Source organism: Peromyscus eremicus, chromosome 23 (assembly GCF_949786415.1).
Source record: "Peromyscus eremicus chromosome 23, PerEre_H2_v1, whole genome shotgun sequence".
NCBI classification, from domain to species: domain Eukaryota; kingdom Metazoa; phylum Chordata; class Mammalia; order Rodentia; family Cricetidae; genus Peromyscus; species Peromyscus eremicus.
This window is the reverse complement of record NC_081438.1, coordinates 35,655,780-35,681,864: the sequence shown is the minus strand read 5'-3', so window position 1 is coordinate 35,681,864 and position 26,085 is coordinate 35,655,780. Positions and strand designations below refer to the sequence as shown.

At 41.8% G+C, this 26,085-nt stretch overlaps 1 protein-coding gene across 2 annotated transcripts in view; it reads right to left on the bottom strand.

Moving 5' to 3' along the window:
- The window catches only part of LOC131898675 (cytochrome P450 3A31-like), a 40,060-nt gene that overhangs the window by 9,698 nt on the left and 4,277 nt on the right, over positions 1 to 26,085 (bottom strand). For both annotated transcript variants that reach the window (XM_059249897.1, XM_059249896.1), the window contains exons 4-7: positions 4,702 to 4,801; positions 1,425 to 1,538; positions 1,251 to 1,339; positions 810 to 958 (exon numbers count right to left, since the gene is read on the bottom strand). In XM_059249897.1, coding sequence (XP_059105880.1) covers positions 810 to 958; positions 1,251 to 1,339; positions 1,425 to 1,538; positions 4,702 to 4,801 — 452 coding nt within the window. The remainder of the gene's footprint in view (positions 1 to 809; positions 959 to 1,250; positions 1,340 to 1,424; positions 1,539 to 4,701; positions 4,802 to 26,085) is intronic.

Genomic DNA, 26,085 nt, shown 5'->3' with positions numbered 1-26,085 from the left:
TGTGCAACATGGCTAGAACTAAGTACTCTGCAGTTGACATTGGTAACAGGCCATGTAGACCATCAGTCAATGCAGACTCCTAAGTGATCAAAGTGCCGAGAATAAATGACTGTTGAGTGCTGGGCCCTATGTGGAACATGTATACCAACACCCCCACCACTCAAGGCTCAAGGAACATCATGAAAGAGGTGTGGGAATAAAGTAAAATCCAGGGAGGGGTGGTGTGAGATGCCAAATCATGGACATGTCATGGCCTAATCATGAACTGACCACATGCATGAGATCATGCCAATAATATTGGTCAGCATCCTGGCAGGCAGCACTGATTGAACTCAAAAGGGAAGGGACATAAATTGGGAGGAAGATGTATTGGGGTGTCTCAGGAAAAAGGGAGGTGAGAGTTAGGGGTAGGAATAATCGAGATAGATTGTATGCCTATATGATACTGACAAAGGATAAATAAAAGAAATCTAAATCAAAGCCAGGACTGGCGGCATACACTTGACTCCCTGCACAGAGAAGGCTGAGGTAAGGGGATCACCATGAGTGAAAGATAAGCCTGGTCTACAGAACAGCTTCCAGGCCAGCTATAGCAACACAGTCTGAAAGAAAAATGAAGTTCTAAAACAAAAGTAAGGGTTACATACATTTGAATGCACTAAAAATATTGGATTGTGCCTTTAAGGGGAGTGAATTATATACCAGTAGAGCTGTTAGTTTTGGTAGCTGTGGAAGAGAAAGGCAGAACTGACTAACATGGCCACAGACAAGAGCAGTGGGTCAAAAGGCAGAAGAACCATCAAACATACCTACTGACATGAATAATGGGTCAAAAAAATCAAATCTTATGAGCTTCCTGGCCTTTTCCACAAAAAGGTCCTTTGGGTTGTTGAGGGAATCAACATTCACACCAAATGACGTGCTTGTGATCACATCCATGCTGTAGGCCCCAAACACTCTGAGGAGAGAGACATGGGAATTAAACACATGCACCAAGAAGCCTGAAAATTTCATAATCTTGGGCAGGACAGGCAAAATCACCTCAGTACTAACCAAGTACCTTCCCCTCCTACCCTCCCGCTACCCTCGTGACCTTGGTAGTACCATGTTTCTTTTCTAACTGAATATTTTGCCATCTAGTGTCTAAGGGAAGAAGGAGCAGCTGGACCATGTGAGACACACAGATGATGACCCTTCTGCCTCAGTTGCCCTTCCTCTCCCAGAACCTCAGTACATGTATCACTACTTACTCTTTCATGGGGATAGGCTTGCCTTTCTCTGCCTCTCTTCTCAAGTATTTTACCAAAATATCTCCATACTGTTCAATGATGGGGAACATCTAAGCACAAAACACAAAGGCATCCATAGTTAAGTGTGGGGACTCAAGTCTCACAAACGTTTCACCTAAAAGTCCTTCCAGTCACCTCTTTGAGTTTTCCACTGGTGAAGGCGGGAGACAGCAAGGCTCGAATTCTCTTCCAATCCTCATCCTTAGACATGGAGACGGCTTTTCTCATAATCCCCACTGGGCCAAATTCCTAGAGTCCAAAAAAATACAAATTTGGCTTTCTGTAAGTCCAGAATTTTCCATAGTTGCAAAAGTGCTAAGTGGATATTGGAGTATAGCAGTTAGTTACTGACTGTTTACTATGGATCAACCCTCATGTCAGATGCAAAAATGTCAAAATTTCCTCACAGTCCATAAGAAATCAGGTGTTCACTGGGCTGCCTGTTAAGATTTCAAATCTCTACATTTCAGGATCCTTCTAAATGTAAATCTCTCTGTGGTTGGAAAATTAGTTCCAGGGTTGGAGAGAAGATGGGAACAAGATATAGCAGATTCTCCAGAGCTATGCAGATGGCAAAAGGCTTGGGGACAGATGGAAAGTTATCTTTGCAACAGACAAGTTCTTTAGTTCTATATTAACAACATTTAGCAATGTGAAAAGTCATGATTTCATATGGGGTGTGTGCATGTTTGTGTGTGTGTGTATGTGTGTGTGTGTGTGTGTGTGTGTGTGTGTGTGTGTGTGTGTGTTTAGAGTAGAGTTCCTGTGTACATGCTGAATTAGAGACCAGAGGTCTGGTAACTTCCTGTATAAGTCTCTTGTTGCTTGAGTTTTCCTGCCTGACCCACAGTCAGGACAAATCTCTGACACCCGCCAGTCCCACAGCCACTCAGACCCAACCAAATAAACACAGAGACTTATATTGGTTACAAACTGTATGGCCGTGGCAGGCTTCTTGCTAACTGTTCTTACAGCTTAAATTAATCCATTTCCATTAATCTATATCTTGCCACATGGCTCGTGGCTTACCGGCATCTTCACATGCTGTTTCTCATCATGGTGGCTGACAGTGTCTCTCTCACTCAGCCTTCCATTTTTCTGTTTTTTCTCCTCCTTGTCCCGCCTATACTTCCTGCCTGGCCACTGACCAATCAGTGATTTATTTATTGACCAATCAGCAACACATTTGACATACAGACCATCCCACAGCAGTCTCTAGTGCATTTTTTGAGGCAGGGTCTCTCACTGAATCTAGAAGGCTCTGCTTTGGCTAGAAAAGCTAGTCAGCAAGCCCCAAGGATCTACCTATTTCCAAACACAGCTCTGAAGTAACACATGCATGCTGCTATGCCCAGATTTTATATACATGCTGGAGAGCCAAACTCAGGTTCTTTACCCCTGAGCCATCTCCCTAGCCCTGAGACACTTAAAGGATTTGATGCTTGGGTTTTTAAAGATTTATTTTAGTATTGTATTTATGTATGTTTGTATGCTTGCATGTACGTATGCATGTATGTATGTATGTATGTATGTATGTATGAATAAATGCACATGTGTTCAGTGTATTCAGAGGCCAGAGGAGGGAGTTGGTACTCCTAAAGCAAGAGTTACAAGTGGTTGTGAGTCACTGGATGTAGATTTAGGCAACCAACCCCCCATCCTCTTTCAGAGCTTTCAGACACTAAGTCACCTCTCTATTCCCAATTTGTTTGGTTCGGGAGCTGTTTGCTTGCTTAGGAATAATGCTGTAGAAATCTCTTTTCCTTAATTCTTTATACAGTGATAAAATAGAAAACATAATTCTATTTCCCTGGTGGGAACTTCCTTCTACCTTCCATATGTATAATTTATACTACTGTGGCATCTCCCAACATGCCCTTATATTAAAGTGCTCAGCACAACAGAAAGAAATGGAAATGGCTTCCACTTGATGAAGGGCAGCTGCAAACTCGGCCTTCAGCCAACTTCACCATGACTCAAGGCTGAATGAGGGCCAGAGAGATGGCTAGCAGGTAAAGGGGCTTGCTGCCAAGCCCATCAACCTGAGTTCAATCCCCAGGACCCACAGGGTAGAAAGAGAGAACTAATATGTTTCCCCAGATAGGTCAGTGGAATAGGGATGGTTTAAAAAAGAGAGAGAGCCGGGCGGTGGTGGCGCACGCCTTTAATCCCAGCACTCGGGAGGCAGAGGCAGGTGGATCTCTGTGAGTTCGAGGCCAGCCTGGGCTACCAAGTGAGTTCCAGGAAAGGCGCAAAGCTACACAGAGAAACCCTGTCTCGGAAAAAAAAAAAAAAAAAGAGAGAGAGAGAGAGAACATTGAACTAAGTATCATACCTTACACAAAATTAACATAAATAAAGCCACAGGTTTAAGAGCAAATCTCAAAATTGTAAAATTTGTATTCAAGCAAACCCACACAGAAGGACCAGGTAAATAATCATCAGACTTAACAGTGACCCCACATTTCATTGAGAAGGAAAATGGATATACAAGGTGAAGAGAAGAAGACAGGCCGAACAAGGCAACTAATGGGCTAGCAAGAGGGAACTGCATGGTCAAGGAGCAGCTCTTTATTCTCAGTGCTTGTTACCACACACACCTAGACCTGTGGTTAAGTGTACTACATCACACAGACAAGAGAAAGGTCCTGTGAGACAGGAAATGTAAACACGATCTAGATGACAACAGTGTTCATCTGCAACTAGATTACAATAATGTGGTATATTTACACTTCCTATTAGCAAAATGAATGCCCAGACCCCGCTTGTATGTTATTGTGGAAACCACTGTGAATTTATATTTATTTCATTTTTTAAATTCATTAAGTAGCCAGGAGGTGGCGGTGAATGCCCTTAATCCCATCACTGAGGAGGCAGAGGCAGGCAAATCTCTGTGATTTCGAGGACAATATGGTCTATACAGTGAGTTCTAGTACAGCCAGGACACAGGAGAAACCTTGTCTTGAAAAACTCAAAATAAAAAATAAAAACAAATACCTAGTATAACTGGGTGGTGCTGGCACATGCCTTTAATCCTAGAATTTGGGAGGCAGAGGCAGGTAGATCTCTGAGTATTGGCAAGCCTGGCCTACAGAGTGAGTTCTCTAATAAACCAAACCAATCAATCAAAATCAATTCAATAAGTAAAATATAAAGTTGTGCATTAGTAAATGGGGGAAGCTGGAGATATGGCACAACAGTTAAGGGCACTTGCTGCTCTTCTGGAGAAGCCAGGTTTAGTTCCCAGAACCCATGTCAATCCACTCACAACTGCCTAGAACACCATACCCTCTTCTGGCATTCACAAGAACCCACACACATATAACATTCACTTATATGGACATACATATATACACATAAATACAAATAACAAACATGAATCAACTTTTTAAATTAAAACAAAGTTACCTACCCGTCTGTTTGTGAAGACAGAATAGCATTCCTTCACTAGTACGTTCTTGATCATCTCTGTGTCTGTGATAGCTAACACAGGTATATGTCCATCAAACAACCTGTGTGGGGAAAACAGCTGATTAACCCAAGCCAGGTTCTGAAGCCAGAACCCCAAATCCAGACTTTGATTCTCATGTTATGTGACCCTCACTCTGGTTATACAACACATTGTCACAGGAGGTTCCATTCCAACTAAGGGAGTCTGACCAAGGATCCAGTAGAGTCTTTGTAAAGTGATAGGTAATGTCAATCAAGACACTACGAGTCACTTAAAGACAAAATAGTTTGTAGTGGGAATCTAGTAGAGTCATTGCATCTAAGATAAACATTAGAATGAAAAAGTTGCTTCTCACTCTATCTAGGGCAATGGCAGAATGTATTGGTTGTTTGTTGAAGGTACCTAGACCTTGAAGTAATCATAGTAGAGAACAGTGACTATTTTCTATGATTTGTAGGGTTGTTTTGTTTTGTTTTGTTTTGTTTTTTTGAAGGGGTTTTCCCTCTGTTGCATGACTTTAGTCACTAGACTATCCAGGCATGCTTGGAGTTCTTGAATTATTGAGTACTGCAAACAGTGCACAGTAAGGACTGAAGTAGCCAGGATGTGATGACTTCCTTCAGAGAACATCTACAACAGATTAAAGGGACTTTGGTATACGGAACTCACTGTATCCCACTCAGTAAATACGCTTATGAACAGAGATGCGAGGTTCAGTTCACAGAAACTATTCCTTCGTGCTGCCAGAGAGCCTAAAACTAAATTCTGGAAGGTCTTTCCTTCTTTGAACATCCAGTACAACAGGAAACACCAGACATTTGGCAACCAACAACGTAGGCTCAGAGATGAGAGAGATCCGGACACTCCAGGACTGGAGGTAAATTTGTGCAGAGCAGGCAATACTCCAGGATGGGATGAGGATATGGGGATTTCCCCACATCGGGAGCAGCAATATGTGTGGTTACTAAAGTGTTTGTTGAAAGGAAATGGAGTGAATGGGGAAGAAAAACGGCTTACAGAGCCTTTGGTGTTAGTTAAAAGGCATTGTTACTGGTTTCATGCAACTCCTCATGTTTAATTAAAACTGACTGTGGAAGCAAGTGTTGAGAGCTTAATAGAGCTCATCAGAGAAAGAAGCCTATATCAGTCAAGGTTTGGTCTTTATGGAATTTGATCTCAAATGCTCTGGATCCGATGCAGAGTGAGAAATCACAGAAAGCTCCACCTAAAGTCGAACAGGGAAGTAAAAAGGAAAACATTCAGGCTAGAAATTGTCAGTCCGCAGAGGAGAATGTTTTCTCACAGGAAGACAGGAATGTTGTTTCAGTGGAAGAAGAATGTGAGGAGGGTCAACATAATGGATATGAATCTCCTCTTCCTTCTTCAGGTGAGAGGGACGTAGAGACTCAAAAGGTTGAAATACTAGCTGCACCGTTTCAAGAATTAAGGATACAAGTGGATAAATCTAGAGACAAAGAATAAGAGAAATTTAAAAAAGGAATCTTCCTGGTAGAAAAGAGGAAAGAAAAGGAAATTTAAAAAGAAATTTTCCCTGTTTAAAAAAAAAAGACTTTTCCTGGTAGAATAAAAGAAATTATTTACTAAAGGCCTACAAATAGGAAGGTTTGAGGAAAAATAAAGGGAGAAAAAAGCCCCTTCCCAGTAGAAATAGAGGAAGGAAAAATCCCTTTCCCATAGAAAAAAGGGATTTATGTCAGCAGGTGTAGTGGGTAGCCATTATTTCATCAATAAGCAGGATCTCAGAGTTCTCTGCTGGGTGATGCTGCAGGTGCTTTCTCTCAAGGACCACACAAAGCACAGTGAGGCAACACCTGAACTTCAGAGGATGGTGGGTGGAGCTCCACTGCTGCAGCCTGAGCAGGCACAGCTGGCCCAGGACTTACAATTTTCTTGTTTGTTTGTTTGCTTAATTTTGATTTAAATGTTTTTTGGTTTTCCCTCAGAGTGGGAATAACTCAGTATTAAATATCTCTTCGCGGGAAATGTTTTTTTTTTCTCCTAATAGTAGAAATAAGTCATTAACAATGATCCCTTCATGGAAGGAAAAATTAAAACAGGCCCAAGTGTACTACGGAAAACAATTGCAATCAGGACATAAAGTACTAAGCCAATGCTGTTTGAATCTCCAGAGGTATTAGCCATTCATTATATGGAGGATATTCTCTTCTCTTGATCATCTGATTAATGCTTTGAATGAATGTTTAATTTATATAATAAATATATTCAAAGAGCAGTATTCATAATTTTGAACCATATATTGGGGTATAGTCTTGTTTGTTTATCACTACTGAGGATTTTGGTTCTGCTCTTTAAGCTGCTTTTTGGAGACTCTTGGTTAAATTCTTTAAAAAAATGTAGCACCTGAAACAGAGCAGGTTATGAGCTTATTAAATAATATGGCTGCTGTGGGATGGTCTGTATGTCAAGTGTGTTGCTGATTGGTCAGTAAATAAATCACTGATTGGCCATTGGCTAGGCAGGAAGTATAGGCGGGACAAAGAGAAGAATTCTGGGAAGTGGAAGGCTGAGAGACACTGCCAGCCGCCATGAGGACAAACAGCATAAGAAGATGCCGGTAAGCCACGAGCCATGTGGCAAGGTATAGATGAATGGAAATGGATTAATTTAAGCTGTAAGAACGGTTAGCAAGAAGCCTGCCATGGCCATACAGTTTGTAACCAATATAAGTCTCTGTGTTTACTTGGTTGGGTCTGAATGGCTGTGGGACTGGCGGGTGACAGAGATTTGTCCTGAGGTGGGCCAGGCAGGAAAACTCTAGCAACAAATGGTGCCCAACGTGGGGCAAGAGTTTCCACCTAAAAACTGAGAAAAAAGATTCTAAAACGGAGCTAAAAACAGTTCCTAATTGTCTCTCTCAAATGAGCGGCAGCTGCCGGTTTGAGCTACTGGTGGGTTCCTAGCTTGCGCGCTCGACCTGCCGTATGGTGGGAATGAGGCCTCTACAAGTGGCACATTAAGCTGCTTGGTGGATTTAGCCTTTGCTAGTACAAAACAAAAAAAGAGGTTTCTGGGCTATACGCTGCTTGGATAAAAGTATAAACCCAGGATAGCTCCCAGAGCTGGTGGTAAACGTAGCCATGTTGGGAAGCTGAGGTGGGCGGAGCCAGCAGCCACAGCTGCTGCAGTTTAAGGCAATAGATTCACAATAAGACAGATTCAGATGTAATAGTTTACAATGTGTGTAAAATATATGTAGGCTTAAAAGAGACAAAAAAGAAATATATACAGTTATATAAAGAAATAAATAGTTTTTAAAAATAAAGTCTTTAAAGAGGCAATAAAGGTAGTATAAAAAATAAGCCACGTAAAAATGGATATTACACAGAGAATCTGGATTATGTTGTCTTTGGGATTTTTAACTGCAGAAAAACATTTGATTGTAAAAGCTGTTGAGTTATGCCAAAATGTATATTTTAAAGGTACCTTGACTTCAAAATTTGGATGTAAGGATATGTTGCTTTGGAAAAGAGTCTCTGCTTTTGTTTCCACAGAAAGCCAGAGGCTATGGATTTGTTCCAGATTAAGATACATCAGGTTTGACCAGCCAAAACCACCTAAAAGGTCTCCGATGACACCATGACCCAGATGATCCAACATCCAGAACCGTTTCAAGGCAACTGGCTCAGACGATACACCCTCATGGACTACTCCATAATCCTAAAATATTCTTTGTGTCCCCATAAGATACAGCACCCCCCTCCAGCAGGAAGTAGTAAGAGAAACTACACCCAAATTCCCAAATATACCAAGCTGACTTTGGAGATATATAAAGGTTAAAACCTTCCTTTTTAAGAAAAGAAAAGGGGAAGTGCTGTGGGATGGTCTGTATGTCAAGTGTGTTGCTGATTGGTCAGTAAATAAATTACTGATTGGCCATTGGCTAGGCAGGAAGTATAGGCGGGACAAAGAGAAGAATTCTGGGAAGTGGAAGGCTGAGAGACACTGCCAGCCGCCATGAGGACAAACAGCATAAGAAGATGCCGGTAAGCCACGAGCCATGTGGCAAGGTATAGATGAATGGAAATGGATTAATTTAAGCTGTAAGAACAGTTAGCAAGAAGCCTGCCATGGCCATACAGTTTGTAACCAATATAAGTCTCTGTGTTTACTTGGTTGGGTCTGAATGGCTGTGGGACTGGCGGGTGACAGAGATTTGTCCTGAGATGGGCCAGGCAGGAAAACTCTAGCAACATATGGCTGCAAAAAGAGGGTCATCAAAATAATTTCTTACTGACAAAGAGCCTATAACAATTATTTTCCCACTAAATAAAGTGCAGGTAAATTGTTTGTTCCATGTTGTTGATAATTGACAGGCTGCTTTAATATGTTACTTGGGATCTATAAAAACGGATCCTCTTTTTAATATTTTATTAAAAATACTCCATGAGTATTGCCTAAATTTACCTATTAAAAATCATATAGGGATTGTTTTTAATGCATTTGTAGATGGCTTTTTTTTTTTGAGGCAAATTTGAAGCTTTATTAAATATTGGGCAGAACAATGGATACTGGCCAGGTCCATACCCAGAATTCCCAGAGAATGGCCGTGAATTATGCTGGTCAGGTGCTTATAAAAGCAAAACCTACAAGGCTATGTACTTCCTACCTTCGTCCAATCAGGGGTGAGCATACGTCCTGATATACTTTCTGCCTATGTATCTCCAACTTATGGGTGATCAAGCACATCCTGTACAGCTGTGGCAACCAGCCTTGTTTACAGAAGTGAAAACGTGGTTTGTTATCTTACATGCATTTTTATCTTTGTTAGGACTTCTCTGGCTGTGAAGAGAAACCATGACCACAGCAACTCTTTTTTTTTTCTTTTTTTTTTTTTTTTAATTTTTATTTTGCAATACAATTCAGTTCTACATATCAGCCACAGATTCCCTTGTTCTCCCCCCTCCCGCCCCCCTCACCTTCCCCCCAGCCCGCCCCCCATTCCAATCTCCTCCAGGGCAAAGCCTTCCCCACAGACTGAGATCAACCTGGTGGACTCAGTCCAGGTAGGTCCAGTCCCCTCCTCCCATGCTGAGCCAAGGGACCCTGCATAGGCCCCAGGTTTCAAACAGCCAACTCATGCAATGAGCACAGGACCCGGTCCCACTGCCTGGATGCCTCCCAAACAGATCAGGCCAATCAACTGTCTCACCCACTCAGAGGGCCTGATCCAGTTGGTGACCCCTCAGCCATTGGTTCATATTTCATGTGTTTCCGTTTGTTTGGCTATTTGTCTCTGTGCTTTATCCGACCTTGGTCTCAACAATTCTCTCTCACATAAACCCTCCTCATTTCTCGCTAATTGGACTCCCAGAGATCCACCTGGGGCCTAGTCATGGATCTCTGCCTCCAGATCCATCAGTAGTTGGATGAGGTTTCTAGCACGACAATTAGGGTGTTTGGCCATCCCATCACCAGAGTAGGTCAGTTCGGATTGTCTCTCGACCATTGCCAGCAGTCTGTTGTGGGGGTATCTTTGTGGATTTCTGTGGGCCTCTCTAGCACTTTGTTTCTTCCTATTCTCATGTGGTCTTCATTTACCATGGTCTCCTATTCCTTGTTCTCCCTCTCTGTTTTTGATCCAGCTGGGATCTCCCACTCACCCAAGCTCTCTTTCCCTCGACCCTCGCCCTTCACTACCCCCACTCATGTCCAGGCTGTTCATGTAGATCTCATTCCATTTCTCTGTCGTTGGGCGATCCCTGTGTCTTTCTTGGGGTCCTGTTTTCCAGGTAGCCTGCCTGGTGATGTGAGTAGCAGTCCAGTCATCCTTGTTCCACATCTAGTATCCTGTTATGAGACCCCTGGCAGACCCTGCAGTCTCCACGCCCTGCCCCCACGCCCATCCGCCTGAGCCCCAAGCCTCTTCCTGAGACTTAGAGGCCAGGCCCCCCAGCTCCCATCTTGCCCAGGACTTCCCTTCTGAAGCACAGGTGAGTGCCCTAGCTTGCCCCCGACCCCATCCCTGGGCACCAGCCACTCCGGGGAAGACCTGCCCAACTTGGCCCCAGGTTCTGGTCCCCGGGCAGGTGCCCTTCTACCACAACCGGGAAGGATCCCCTTCTCCAAGACCCTTGGCAAACCCTGCAGTCTCCACGCCCTGCCCCCACGCCCATCTGCCTGAGCCCCAAGCCTCTTCCTGAGACTTAGAGGCCGGCCCCCAGCTCCCATCTTGCCCAGGACTTCCCTTCTGAAGCACAGGTGAGTGCCCTAGCTTGCCCCCGACCCCATCCCTGGGCACCAGCCACTCTGGGGAAGACCTGCCCAACTTGGGCCCAGGTTCTGCTCCCCGGGCAGGTGCTCTTCTAGCCCCACTGGGAAGGATCCCCTTCTCCAAGACCCCTGGCAGACCCTGCAGTCTCCACGCCCTGCCCCCACGCCCATCCGCCTGAGCCCCAAGCCTCTTCCTGAGACTTAGAGGCCAGGCCCCCCAGCTCCCATCTTGCCCAGGACTTCCCTTCTGAAGCACAGGTGAGTGCCCTAGCTTGCCCCGGACCCCATCCCTGGGCACCAGCAACTCCAGGGAAGACCTGCCCAACTTGGCCCCAGGTTCTGGTCCCTGGGCAGGTGCCCTTCTAGCCCCACCGGGAAGGATCTCCTTCTCCAAGACCCCTGGCAGACCCTGCAGTCTCCACGCCCTGCCCCCACGCCCATCCGCCTGAGCCCCAAGCCTCTTCTTGAGACTTAGAGGCTGGCCCCCAGCTCCCATCTTGCCGTGGATTTCCCATCTGGAGGAGAGAGAGAGAGAGAGAGAGAGAGAGAGAGAGAGAGAGAGAGGAGAGCACCCATCCTCCCCCGGACTTCCCTTCTGAACAAGAGCTTCCATCCTGCCCCGGACTTCCAATTTGGACAAGAGAGCTCCCATCTGGACAAGAGAGAGAGACTTCCTGAATCTGTCAGCTCTGAACCAAGTGTGCGAATAAGGCCAGGAACGAACCACAAGGAGATGGGCAGACGTCAAGGCAGAAACACATACAACAAAATGAATAGTAATACACCATCACCAGGCCCTAGCCCTCCTCCAACACCTAGACCTGAACATCAGAAATTAGAAGAAGCAGAAGAAAATAGCCTTATGAATGTCATCATGAAGAAGCTAGAGGCTCGTGTAGAGGAAAAGACAAAAAAATGTGAAGAACGCTGTAAACAACTAGAGGAAAGGGCAAACAAATTAGAAGAAATCAATAAAGTCCTGGAAGAGAACAATAAAATACTGAAAGAAAATCAAGAAAAATCAATGAAACAAATGAAGGAAACAGTCCAAGACCTGAAAAGGGAAATAGAAAAAATGAAGAAGACACAAACAGAGGGAATGCTGGAAATAGAAAATCTGAGAAAACGATTGGGAACTTCAGATGCAAGTATAATCAACAGAATGTAAGAGATGGAAGAGAGGATCTCTAGCGTTGAAGATACAATAGAAGAAATGGATTCATCAGTCAAAGAAAACACTAAAGTCCACAAAGTCATGAACCAAAATGTCCAAGAAATTTGGGACACCATGAAAAGACCAAACCTACGAATAATAGGAGTAGAAGAAGGAGAAGAATACCAACTCAAGGGCACAGAAAATATATTCAACAAGATCATAGAAGAAAACTTTCCCAACTTAAAGAAGGAAATGCCTATGAAGATACAGGAAGCCTATAGAACACCAAACAGACTAGACCCCCAAAAAAAGTCCCCTCGCCACATAATAATTAAACAATTAAACGTACAGAATAAAGAAAGAATATTAAGAGCAGCAAAGGAAAAAGGCCAAGTGACATATAAAGGCAAACCTATCAGAATAACACCCGATTTCTCAATGGAGACTTTGAAAGCCAGAAGGTCCTGGACAGATGTAATGCAGACATTAAGAGACCATGGATGTCAGCCTAGACTAATATACCCAGCAAAACTTTCAATCGTCATAGATGGAGTGAACAAGACATTCCATGACAAAGCCAGATTTAAACAATATTTATCCACAAACCCAGCCCTACAGAAAGCACTAGAAGGAACATTCCAACCTAAGGAAGTCAGATACAACCTCGAAAACATAGGCAATAGATAAAGCCACAGCAGTAGACCCCAACGAAGAAAAGTACACACACATCACCACCAAAAAATAACAGGAATGAACAATCACTGGACATTAATATCCCTCAATATCAATGGACTTAATTCACCTATAAAAAGACATAGGCTTACAGAATGGATACGAAAGCAGGACCCATCTTTCTGCTGCATACAAGAAACACATCTCAAATTCAAAGATAGACACTACCTAAAAATAAAAGGCTGGGAAAAGACTTTCCAATCAAACGGTCTTAAGAAACAAGCGGGTGTAGCCATCCTGATATCCAGCAAAATAGACTTCAAACTAAAATCAATCAAAAGAGATCAAGAAGGGCATTACATACTCATCACAGGAAAGATCCACCAAGATGAAGTCTCAATTCTGAACATTTATGCCCCAAACACAAGGGCACCCACATATGTAAAAGAAACATTATTAAAGCTTAAATCACATATAAAACCCCACACATTAATAGTGGGAGACCTCAACACCCCACTTTCACCACTGGACAGATCCCCCAAATCGAAACTTAACAGAGAAATAAAGGACTTAATTGATGTCATGACTCAAATGGACTTAATCGACATCTACAGAACATTCCATCCTAACAAAAAAGAATATACCTTCTTCTCAGCACCCCATGGAACCTTCTCTAAAATCGACCACATACTTGGTCACAAAGCAAATCTAAACAGATACAAAACAATTAGAATAACCTCCTGTGTTCTATCAGACCACCATGGTCTAAAGTTGGATTTCAACAACAACAAAAACTACAGAAAACCTACAATCTCATGGAAACTGAACAATACCCACCTGAATCACCAATGGGTTAAGGAAGAAATAAAGAAAGAAATTAAAGACTTCCTAGAGATCAACGAAAATGAAGACACCACATATCCAAACCTATGGGACACTATGAAAGCAGTACTAAGAGGGAAATTCATAGCACTAAACGCCCACATAAATAAGCTGGAGAAATCTCACACTAGTGACTTAACAGCACACCTGAAAGTTCTAGAACAGGAAGAAGCAAAGTCTCCCAGGAAAAATAGATGCCAGGAAATTATCAAAGTGAGAGCTGAAATCAATAAAATAGAAACAAAGAGAACAATACAAAAAATTAATGAAACAAAGAGTTGGTTCTTTGAGAAAATCAACAAGATAGACAAGCCCTTATCCAAACTAACCAAAAGACAGAGAGAGAGCATCCAAATCAACAAAATCAGAAATGAAAAGGGGGACATAACAACAGACATTGAGGAAATCCAGAGAATCATCAGGTCATACTTCAAAAACCTCTATTCCACAAAACTGGAAAACCTAAAAGAAATGGATAATTTTCTGGATAGGTACCACATACCTAAATTAAATCAAGACCAGATAAACTATTTAAATAGTCCAATAACCCCTAACGAAATAGAAACAGTCATTAAAAGTCTCCCAACCAAAAAAAGCCCAGGACCAGATGGTTTCAGTGCAGAATTCTACCAGATCTTCAAAGAAGAGTTAATACCAATACTCTCTAAATTGTTCCATACAATAGAAACAGAAGGAACATTACCAAACTCCTTCTATGAGGCTACAATTACCCTGATTCCCAAACCAAACAAGGATACAACAAAGAAAGAGAACTACAGACCGATCTCCCTCATGAACATTGATGCAAAAATACTCAATAAAATACTGGCAAACAGACTCCAAGACCACATCAAAACAATTATCCACCATGATCAAGTAGGATTCATTCCAGGGATGCAAGGATGGTTCAACATACGAAAGTCTGTCAATGTGATACACCATATAAACAAACTCAAAGAAAAAAACCACATGATCATCTCACTAGATGCTGAAAAGGCATTTGTAGATGGCTTTTTAAAAAGGACTAAGAGAATGTTTACACACAAATTCCACAGGCTCCACAAAAAATGATTGTGTCCACTGTGGGTTATAGAGCTCAAATTGATATGCCTAAAATTTCAGAAACAGTTCATAAAATGATGTTAAAATGTGATACATTCGTAAAACAGGTCTTGAAAACAATTATCAGTGAAAAACACAGGGGAGGAACCCAGGCCCCTGCCTAGACCCATGCCTTGACTATTCTGCAGCCATGACAGGCTGTGGAAAACACCCAACAGAATCTAGGCCCCTGGACAGCACAATGCGCCCTGAGCCCCCAACCCTGAGCCTAGCCCTAGTTACAGGAAAACCCCACCAGATATCCTCATACAGTAAAAGAAGCCAATTAAAAGTCATAGCAAGTCAGGTGTTGGTGGCGCACACCTTTAATCTCAGTACTGGGAAGGCAGAGGCAGGTGGATCTCTGTGAGTTGGAGGCCAGCCTGGTGTACAAAGTGAGTTCCAGGACAGTCTCCAAAGCTACACAGAGAAACCCTGTCTTGAAAAAAAAAAACAACAACAACAAAAGTCACAGCAAAGCAGGGTCATAATAAAGAAAAAGTGTAGTCTGCACAACAACTGCTGAAAGAGATAATAGTTTTCTTGCAGCTGCAAACTAACCCAGGACAGCACCTCCAGATGGAGGTGCATCAACCCTGAGTCTGCTCCTATGTAGTCTGAAAACCCGATCCCCCTTCGCTTTACTCCCTATAAATACCCTGCCCGCTTGCTGCTCGGGGTCTCTCCTGCTGTGCTGCTGTGTCAGATGGACAGAGAGTCACAGTTAACTTGTAACACTACAAAGACTCTTTGCTTTGGCATCAGATTCAGTCTCTTGGTGTTTTTTGGAGTTACCCTAGGTACATTTGAAGGTTCCACCAAGATTCCCAGTCCCACCACAACCACTCTCCATTGAGTCTTATGGTGCCTATATCAGGTAACATCAGGTAACATCAAATTTGTCTTACAAGCTTTTTTGGTTTCTGTTTCTGGCTATTTATGGCAGTGGGAGCTCTGTCTGTGAAGCCCGCATAAGATCTATGGTGGACTCAGTGGCAGGTCATGGGTTGGGGTCCTGGGAGACGTCCCAGGGCTCCTCTGAGGGGTCAGGAGACCCATCTGAAGTGAAGTCAATTCCTCTGGTTTTTCTGGAGAAGCTAAGTAGGTGGTAACTGCAAGCTGAGAGTCCAGTGACTCATTTTCAGATCTGTGCACGCCCGTCTGTCTTGTCTGTCATTGTCTGAGTGTTCGTTGCTGTGTTTATTCCTATGTTTGATGGTTGGAGCAAATTGAATACCGTAAGAACATGGACCAAACTAATAGTCGCCCTCCCCCATTAAGTCTGTTTCTTAACAACTTCAAGGATTTCAGGGACCATGGACACAGCATTGGGTTAGAAGATCTGAAACCTGTGCACCTGAGGAACCTGTGTGAGCAGAAATGGAATGCCATTTACACTACCTGGCCACAAGAGGGCACTTTTCATCTATCTGTTATAGGAAAGACCAAGGATGTCATTCAGAAAGAAAATCAAGATCAGCTCCCATACATTTCCATGTGGGAAGACGTGTTCTGCTAACTCCACCCTGGCTTAGGTCCCTGGTTTCAACTCAGCTTCCAAAAGAGTTTCAGATTTTTACACTGTGAAAGAAGGGGCAACCCAAGAAAGCTACCTCTGCTGCCTCCCACCCCCCTTCCCCATCTTGCAAGGTAGAATGGAGGAAGAGTTCTTCCTCACACCTCTACCCTATCCTTAGCTCTTTTCCTTCTAAACCCTCTACATGTTCCCCTAGCCCTCCAGGGAGAAGCCGAGGGGATGGCTCAGCCTGTGGTCTTGCCAGTGGCCAGCCCCCCTACACCTATGGATACACCCTCTTTGAAGACTCCTCGGGGCCTCAGCCAGACTCCACTGCCCTGCCTCTTCAGGTGCTCAGGCCCTGATATGAACAGAGAATTGAGTTTGATCATTACTGGCCTTTTGCAATGAATCATCTATATAACTGGAAAAACCAATGCCCTCTCTTCACAGAAAACCTGAAAGGGCTTATTAACCTGTTAGATTCAGTGATATTTACACACCTCCCAACCTGGGATGATTGTCAGCAGATATTACAGATTTTGTTCACAACAGAGGAGAAGGGACTAATTGTGGGGGAAGCCCAGAAGTCAGTTTTTGGTCCAAAACCACCTAACATTGACCAATCTCTCATCAATGCAGGGTTCCAGTTGGCCAAACCTGAATGGAATTTCAATATACCTGAAGGTAGGGAGAGTCTTAAAATCCACTGCCAGATTCTAACAGGGGATCTCCAGGACCCAGCATTGTGACCCATTAATTTGGCCAAAAGTAATAGCATATCACAAGAACCAGCTGAATCCCAACAGTCTTTTTAGAGCAGCTGGTGGAGGCATTCAGGACATACTATCTGATGGATCCCCAGATGGCTGATAACAAATCTGCTGTGATCCTGGCCTTTGTTAGTCAGGCCACCCCAGACATTATAAAGAATCTACAGAAAATTGATAATCTAGTAGGGAAATCTTTATCTGAACTGCTAGAGGTGGCAGCTAAGGTATACAACAACAGAGACCCTCTGGGCTGAAGAAAATGAACAGGGGAAGGGGAGGGGACAGAATAAAGGCTTCAGAGGATGAAAGGCAGAGACAGCTGAGGCAATAGGCAGTCACATGACATGGCATGCTTATTCCTAGCAGTCACAGTTTCAGACCCAGAGAAAAGACAGAAGCAACTATGATGCCTTAATGGGAACCAAGATAATCCTTCCTTCCAGAGAGAGATGCCCCCTCTGCAGAGAGACCAATGTGCCTACTCTAAAGAAATGGACTATTGGGCAAGGAATTGACCTAACAAAGAAGGACATAAAAAGCTGCCTCCCCAGGTGTTAACAACAAAAGAAGAGGAAGAAAGTGATTGAATTGGGTGGGGTTTGAGTCCCCTCCCCATACCTAGGGTAATATTAAAATTGGAGGGGAGGCCTGTCCAATTCATGGTGGATACACGCACACGTATTTCAGTTCTGACAGAAACTGTGGGCCCTATAACCAAGAAAAAGGTATGGGTACAGGGAGCCACCGGCATGAACCAATACCCATGGACTACCCAAAGATAGGTGGATCTTGGCTTGTGCTGGGTATCCCATTCTTTTCTGGTCATGCCTGACTGTCCATAACCCCTTCTAGGAAGAGACTTTCTAACTAAAATTGTAGCTCAAACAACATTTGAACAGGATGGGGTGGCAGTAACAGACTTAAAAGGAAAATCAAAACAAGTCCTAACAGTTCAATTGGAAGATGAATATAGAGTGTATGAATAGCCATCCCCATGCCAAGAATTATGTCCTTGGCTGAAATTATATCCAGAGGCATTTGTGGAGACAGGGGGCCTGGACTGGCTCAACACTGACCCCCATCTTGGTGGAATTAAAACCGTGGGCTACCGAGGCATGGATCTGTCAGTATCCCATGTCAGCAGAAGCACAGATGTCTGTCAACCCCGCCCCCCCGCATCCATCGCCTGCTTGACTAAAAGATTTTAAAACCTTGTCAGTCATCCTGGAGCACCCCTTACTCCTGGGGTGCTTCTTGAAGCCAAACTCTGATGACTACCGCCCAGTCCAGGACTTGAGAAAGGTTAATAAATGGGTCATTGACATTCACCCCACAGTCCTGAATCTATATACTCTTCTGAGTTCATTGTCACATAGTCTACAATGGTATCCTGCGCTAGATTTAAAAAATGCTTTCTCCAGCCTGTCGCTGTCCCCCCAGACCCAGGCTTACTTTGCCTTTGAATGGCATGACCCAGAAAAAGGATTCGGCTGGCAGCAGATTTCCTGTATCCTGAGCTAGTTAATTTCCCTCATTAAGGAACAGATAAATACAGTACAGCTAATGGTGCTGAGGTCTCAATACCTTCCCTTAGGGACCCTCAGAGAGAACCCATGATTAGGAAAGGAGGGGAAATGAGGAGCCAAGCCCCCTGCCCAGACGCATGCCTTGAATATTCTACAACTATGACAGGCTATGGAAAACACCCAACAGAATGTAGGCCCCTGGCATGGTATGCCCTTGAGTCCCCAAACTTGAGCCTAGCTCTAGTTACAGGAAAACCCTGCCCGATGTCCTCATACAGTAAAAGAAGTCAGTTAAAAGTTACAGAAAATTGGGGTCATGATAAAGAAAAATTGTAGTAGCCACAACAACTGCTAAAAGAGATAACAGTTTTCTTGTAGCTACAAACTAACCAAGGACAGCACCTCCAGATGCAGGTACATCAATCCTGAGTCTGCTCCTACGTAGTCTGTAGAACCCAAACCCCACTCATGTACCCTTCTTGCTTTACTCCTTATAAACACCCTGCCTCCATGCTACTCAGGCTCTCTGCTGCTCTGCTGCCATGTCAGATGAATGGATATTTTGAGTTAACTCGTCACAATACAAAGACTCTTTGCTTTGCATTGGATTGGGTCTTTTGGTGGTTTTGGGGGGACTCTGGGTATAACAACAGGCTATGCAGGTTGCCCAGGAACAAGACAAGGCAGAAATTGGCAACCAGAGTTTGGAATAGGGGCCACTGCTGCAAGCCAAACTGCTCTGCCTTTCAAACAGTTAACTAATAAACCTGTATGGGTGGAACAGTGGCCCATAATTTAAACAAAAAATTACAGGTGCTTGAGCAAGTAGTACAAAACAGTTAGATGCTAAACACACTGAAAAACTACTAAGCCTTGGCATGATCCTGTATTTATAATTTTAAAAAATCTAAAAAATGGCAGGCATTGGCTGATTTAAAACTGTAACCAATGTAATTCAACATATGGGTCTTTTAGAGCCTAGAATTCCACTATCATCTTTATTGCCTAAGGCTTGGCTTATTATAGTTTTGGTTTGTTTGGGTTTTTTTTGTTTGTGTGTTTGTTTTACTATTCCCTTGCAGGAACAAGATAAAGAAAAATTTGCTTTTATAGTTCCTACTTATAATAATGCCCAAGCATGTAAAAAGGATATAAATGGAATGTCCCTCTGAAGGAAATGGTAAACGGTGCAATGTTATGTCAATATTTAAATATGTAAAGAATCCACTAGAAGTAGTTTGTAAACAGTTTCCTCAATCCATTATTTATCATTATGTTCAGGATAGTTGATCACACTGTGAACACTGAGTTGCATTAATTAAATAAAATCAACCTTGGTTCAAGAGGCAGAGCCAGCAACTAGTTGACAGGAAGTAGCCATAGAGACTTAAAGGGAGCCTGGAAAATAGACAGAGAAATGCACAGAAAGTAGTGAGGAGGGACTTGGAGTTTGGTGGTCCTATTTGGATTGGGACAGGAAAGGAAAGCTCTCTTTCTGAGACTTCAGCTAAGGAGGAAGGTCAGCTCGTTGCTCCTCTGCCTTTGTGAGCTTGCAGGTTTTCACCCCAGCATCTGACTCCCAAGTCTTTATTGGTAAAATCGTAAGATTGAGATTTAGTTTAAAAACAACACCATTATATGGATAATATCGTAATAGCTGCCTCTGAATTCAATATCCTCGAAAAGGTGTTTGCTGAGGTGCAACGGATTTTACTTCAATGGGGATTGCAAATGGCTCCTGAAAAAATTTCAAGAGGAGACTCCTTTAATTAATTAGGATTTAAATTAAGTAAACAGAGAATCCAGCCACAAAAAGAACAGATTAGAAGAAATGAATCACATATACTTCATGATTTTCAAAATTTATTTGGAGATATTAATTGGTTGTGACCTAACAATTGGACTGGCTACTCAAGAATTAAGTAGTTTATTTCAAATTTCACAAAGTGACTCAGATTGAAACAGTCCCAGGCATTGAACAACTGAAGCAGAAAAGGAGTTGGCCCAAGTAGAACGGAAATTGCAAGATGTTTATGTAGATCTATTAGATCTCACAAACTGAATGTATTTTAGTAATTATAACTTCTACTTATTCACCTACTGGACTCATTACGCAATGGGAAGAGAATATTTTAAAATGGATATATTTTGGTCATAAACAGTGTGTAAAGTCAAAAACCTACAAAGGAAAGGTTTCTGAATTAATTATGAAAGGAAGAATAAGACTTTGTCAATTGTCAGAAATGGATCCAGCTGAGATTGTAGTACCTCACACTAACGTTGAAATTATGCAGTTATGGGTAATTAATGATGACTGACAAAGAGCCTGTAGCAATTATTTAGGAGAAATCAACAATATATATGCCAAAAGTAAAGAGCTTCAATTTATGAAAAGAGCTGAATGGATTCTTCCCCATAGTAAAAAGAACACCTATTTCTGGGGCTCTTATATTTTATACTGATACAAATAAATTAGGAATGGCTGGTTGTAAAGCAGGAAGTAGTCCAAAGTCCATATGCTTCAGTCCAAAAATCAGAAATATATGCCATTGTAGTGGTTTTATTAGATTTTAATGAGTCTCTTAATATACTTACTGATTCTCAATATGCAAAAAGTGTTGAATTATATATAGAAACTGTTCAACTTATTCCTGATAAGTCAGAATTAACATTTTTATTCATAAAACTGCCACAAGCAATCTGGGAAAGAAATTATCCACTATATATCATTCACATTTGGTCTCTTACAGGATCCACAGGGCTATTAGAAAAAGGAAATGAAGAAGTTAATCAACTACTAATAGAAAATATGTTAGAAATTTCAAAATGTCATAAAAACATCATGTTAATAGTTAAGGCTTAAAGTAAAAAATTTCCCTTACCTGGTGACAAACTAAATAAAGTACAAAAAACATTGTCCTACCTGTTCTTGGTACAGTCAAATTCCTTTATGAGCAGGAAGCAATCCTAAGGGTACTCAAAGAAATGAAATTTGGAAAATGGACGTATTTCACTTAGCAGAATTTGGAAAAAATTAAGTATATACATCATACCAATGATGCATATTCTGTATTTTAATGGGTATCTGCTGTAAGTTCTGAAAAGGCTGATTCTGTAATTACACATTTATTGGAAACAATGGCTGTAATGGACATATCAATACAAATTAAAACTGATAATGCTTCTGCTTATGTTTTCAGTAAAGTAATTTTTTTTACATTATACCATATAACTCATTACAGGGATACCACATAACACTACAGGACAAGCAATTGTTGTGAGATCTAATCAACTATAAAAAAGATACTTTAATAAAAGAGGGATAGGAGGACTCCCAGAGATAGCTTACATCATGCTTTACTAACTTTAAATTTTTAAATGCTAATGAAGCTGGACAAAAGCTGCTGAAAGGCATTGGACTGTGGGAAAAAGCTCCTGAATTGGTTTATCATGTATATTACAAGGATATTTTCACATCAGAATGGAAACTAGAGAAGGTGTTATGTTGGGGTCAAGGTTATGCTTATGATTCTGCAGGAGATCAGAAGTTGTAGACACTATTAAAATTAATAAAATTTTGACACTCACATGAGAAGTCTCCTGGCTGCCTTGGCTGCTGACATGGATAACACTACTCTGGAAAGACAGAGATACAGGAGGCCCTTGCAACAAAGAGCTGATCCTTCTACATGAGGATGGCTTAAGAAATTCACTGAAGAAGAGGAAACAATAGTTCAGCTGGCTAAGGAGACTTTGAATTCTACAACCTTGTTCCATGCTATGCTGTCTGTGATAACTGTATAGGTAAAAGGGACCAATCATACTGGGCTTATATTCCTAATCCTCCATTAACAAAGGGATCAGTTGGGGAAATATAGATATTCCTGTAGTTTTCAATGAATCATCTTGGCTACTTGGTCCTTATGACTAGTGAGGACCTGATAGGCCTGAGGAAGAGGGTAAGGAAACTACAAACTATACTTGGAAGTTCAAGGAATTCCTATTTGTGTGGATGATGGAACTCACTGTCAAAATACAAATTTTCAAGTTTGGTTATCTATAGTTTCTACTACCCAGGAGGTTCAAAACAAAATTTTTATGCCTCTTGCATTTGGGTTTAGAGGACAGGAGATTAATTCTACTAATTCCATAAATCCAACATTTTGTGAGATGTGGATGAGCAACAAGGCATCTGACTGGATACATTGTCAACAATATAAAAGTGAGAATCATCAGGTGCATATTAATATCTCCCAAGGAAAAGTCATTGACTGAAGCCCTTAAGGCTCCCCATGAGGAAAGTATTCTCACTCAGAACTGAGATGGCAAAGGTATGGTTTGAATAAAATTAGAGAAATTAGTTGTACTCTTGATGAACCTATGCAATGGAATGGTGTTGGGATGTCAGTTTCTATGTGGAATTTTGGCAATTCAGTTCAGACTAATTTGGAGAAATGAGCAAGTGCCTCACATCCTCTTAAGCTATGGAAAGGAAGGTTAAATATTAATAATGGCACATAAACTTTGTCCTTTAGGTGAAATCAAAGTTACCATTTTGTAGCATGTGTACCATTACCTTATGTATTACTGAAAGGGCCTAAACAATGGCACCCTAATCACTATAGCATCTCTTGGAACACTGTACTCTTCATACCTGCAATAATACTGGTATGTCATTAGATGTCACCTCTAAATGTTTATATAGTCTTGAAGCAAGGCTAACAGTTTGGATGCCCATGAAGTTTTTGAGGTCATGACATGCTAACCTGTGATGATTCTAGTCCAGAAAGTCTCTGAGAGAATATTAAGAAGAACTCATAAGATGATTGGATTGATTGTTGCTGTGGTTATGGGAATTATTGCATTAACTGCTACTACTGTGTCAGCTGGAGTGGCCCTTCATAAGGAAATTCAGACTGCTGAATTTATTAAAGACTGGCATAAACATGTGCAGAACTTTGGGCTCAGCAGAATAGAAGATAGTTAGGTAGTCAATGAAATAGCTGATTTGAGACAAGTTGTAGTCCTAATGGGAGATCAGTTAGAGACATTGAGGGAGCATATTAAATTAAAATGTGATTAGAATATGACATCTTATTGCATTACATCTTTAAGGTTACAGAAAGCAATTATGATTAGAAAGGGTTAAAATGCATTTGTTGGATCACCCTAATTCTTCTCAAACGATTGATGATTTACAACAAGAAAGGAAGGAAGCTTTTTCAATTGAGGTATCTGATGTGTCCAGAATAGAAGTCATGGAAAGCATTGCAGATCCCTTAGCTTAATTCAATCCTGTGCTTCATTTCAATAGACTTCTTATCCTAACACTTTGTTATACTTGTTTTCACTGTAGTGATTTTACTGAATAGAAAATGTATTCTGGCTTATCTACCTAAGACTGTGAGACAATATGATACATAAAGGGGTATCTTCACTGTGTGGCTGCATAATCTTGAAGGTAATAAAACAGCTTAAACCAAAGGGGGAAATGTAGTGGGAATCTAGTAGAGTCATTGAATCCTGAATAAACATTATGATGAAAAATTTGTTGCTCACTGTCTCTATGGTAATAGCAAAATGTATTAGTTGGTTGTTGAAGATACCTAGACCTTGATGAAATCATAGTAGAGAACAGTGACTGTTTTCTGTGATTTATAGAGTTGTTTTTCTGAAGGGGTTTTCCATCTGTTGCATGTTTTTAGTCACAAGACTGTCCAGGCATGCTTGGAGGTCTTGGATTATTGGGTACTGCAAACAGTGCACAATAAGGACTGAGGTTGCAGGGGTGTGATGACTTCCTTCAGAGAACATGTAGAATAGATCATAGGGACTTTGATATGAGGAACTTGTTGTACCCCAAACACAACTTTCCTGTACTCTCAGTAAATACGCTTCTGAACAGAGGTCCGAGGTTCAGCTCACAGAAACTGTTCCTCCCTGCTGCCAGGGAGCCTAAATTAAATTTTGGAGTAACTCTCATTACTTAAGTGTCTGGAGCAATATGAAACACCCAACAACACTTCCAAATGACATCATAATAAGACACAACAAATGGAATTTTTAAGTCTAGATGTGAATATGTGAGAGTTGCTTATATCATTTTCTGATGTTGGCATATTGAAAATATTGTAAAGGGCTGTGAAAATGGCACCATAGTTAATATCACATATTGTTCCTGCAGTAGACTTGAGTTTGTTTCCTAGCACCCACTTGGATGGCTCACAACAGCTGCAACTCCAGCCCCAGGGGGATCTGATGCCTCTGGCTTCCATGACCATCAGCACTCATGTGCAGACACACACACATGCACATACACATAATTAAAAGTAATAGAAATAGATGTTTAAAATAAAATATTGGGACTGGAGAGATGGCTCACTGGTTAAGAGCACTGGCTGCTCTTCCAAAGGACCTGGAATCAGTTCCCAGCACCCACATGGGAGCTCACAAATGTCTGTAACTCTGTTCCAGGGCTTCTGACACCCTCAGAAAGACATACATGCAGGCAAAACACCAAAGAATATAAAATATAAAGAAATTAAATGTAAATAAATAAAATTTTATAGTAAACAATAATTAAACACTTAAAATAAAATATTAGTATCAACATTAATTAATTTTAAAGTAAAAAATCCTTTAAAATTTAAAAAATTAAATTAAAAAATTAATCTGAAAAATAATAAAATATTTCATTCTCTGGGCTTGGGCTATAGCTTGGTGGTAGAATGACTGGCTAGAGTGCACCAGGCTTCGGTTTTGATACAATGAAAATACAGAATTTCAATGAGGCGCCATTACCAACTTCCCCAAGACTCAGATAGTGTGGCAGGCAGGGCAGAAAGACCATGAGAGCCAGGCGGGGAGAGGAGAGCTGCAAAGTGCTGTCTTCCCTGGTCTGGAACTCACTGCAGCTGGGGTGACCTCCACAGGCCCTGTGGGTGATTTGACTGTCAACACTGCAGCAGGAAGCTCAGGGGCCTGAGCCTGCCTGAGGATTTACACACAGCTAACCCTGGAATGGGGAAGGAAAGCAGCCCGTGAACTCCAGTTCAGTCCCTGGAATCTACACAGTGGAATGGAGAACTGACTGCCACACGTTGTCCTCTGACATTTACATGTGCGCCAGGGAACACATGCCCCTCTCTGATAAATAAACAAGTATAACAAAAAAGGAAAAAGGAAACAGTTGCTGGGGGAGGACAAGAAGTCTATGTTAGTGGTGAACCTCGCACTCCTGTAAATAACCTCTCGCTCTCTCATGCTTCTGTAAGTCCAATTAAATTCATTGGTACAGACACAGACACACAAAACGAATGGAAAATATAAGCAAAATGTTTCATATAAAAACAATATTAGTGCCATGCATGGTGGCACACACTTTTAATTCCAGCACTTAGAAAGCAGAAGCAATCATATCTTTGAGTTCAAGGCAAGACTGGTCTACATATCCAGTACCTGGACAAT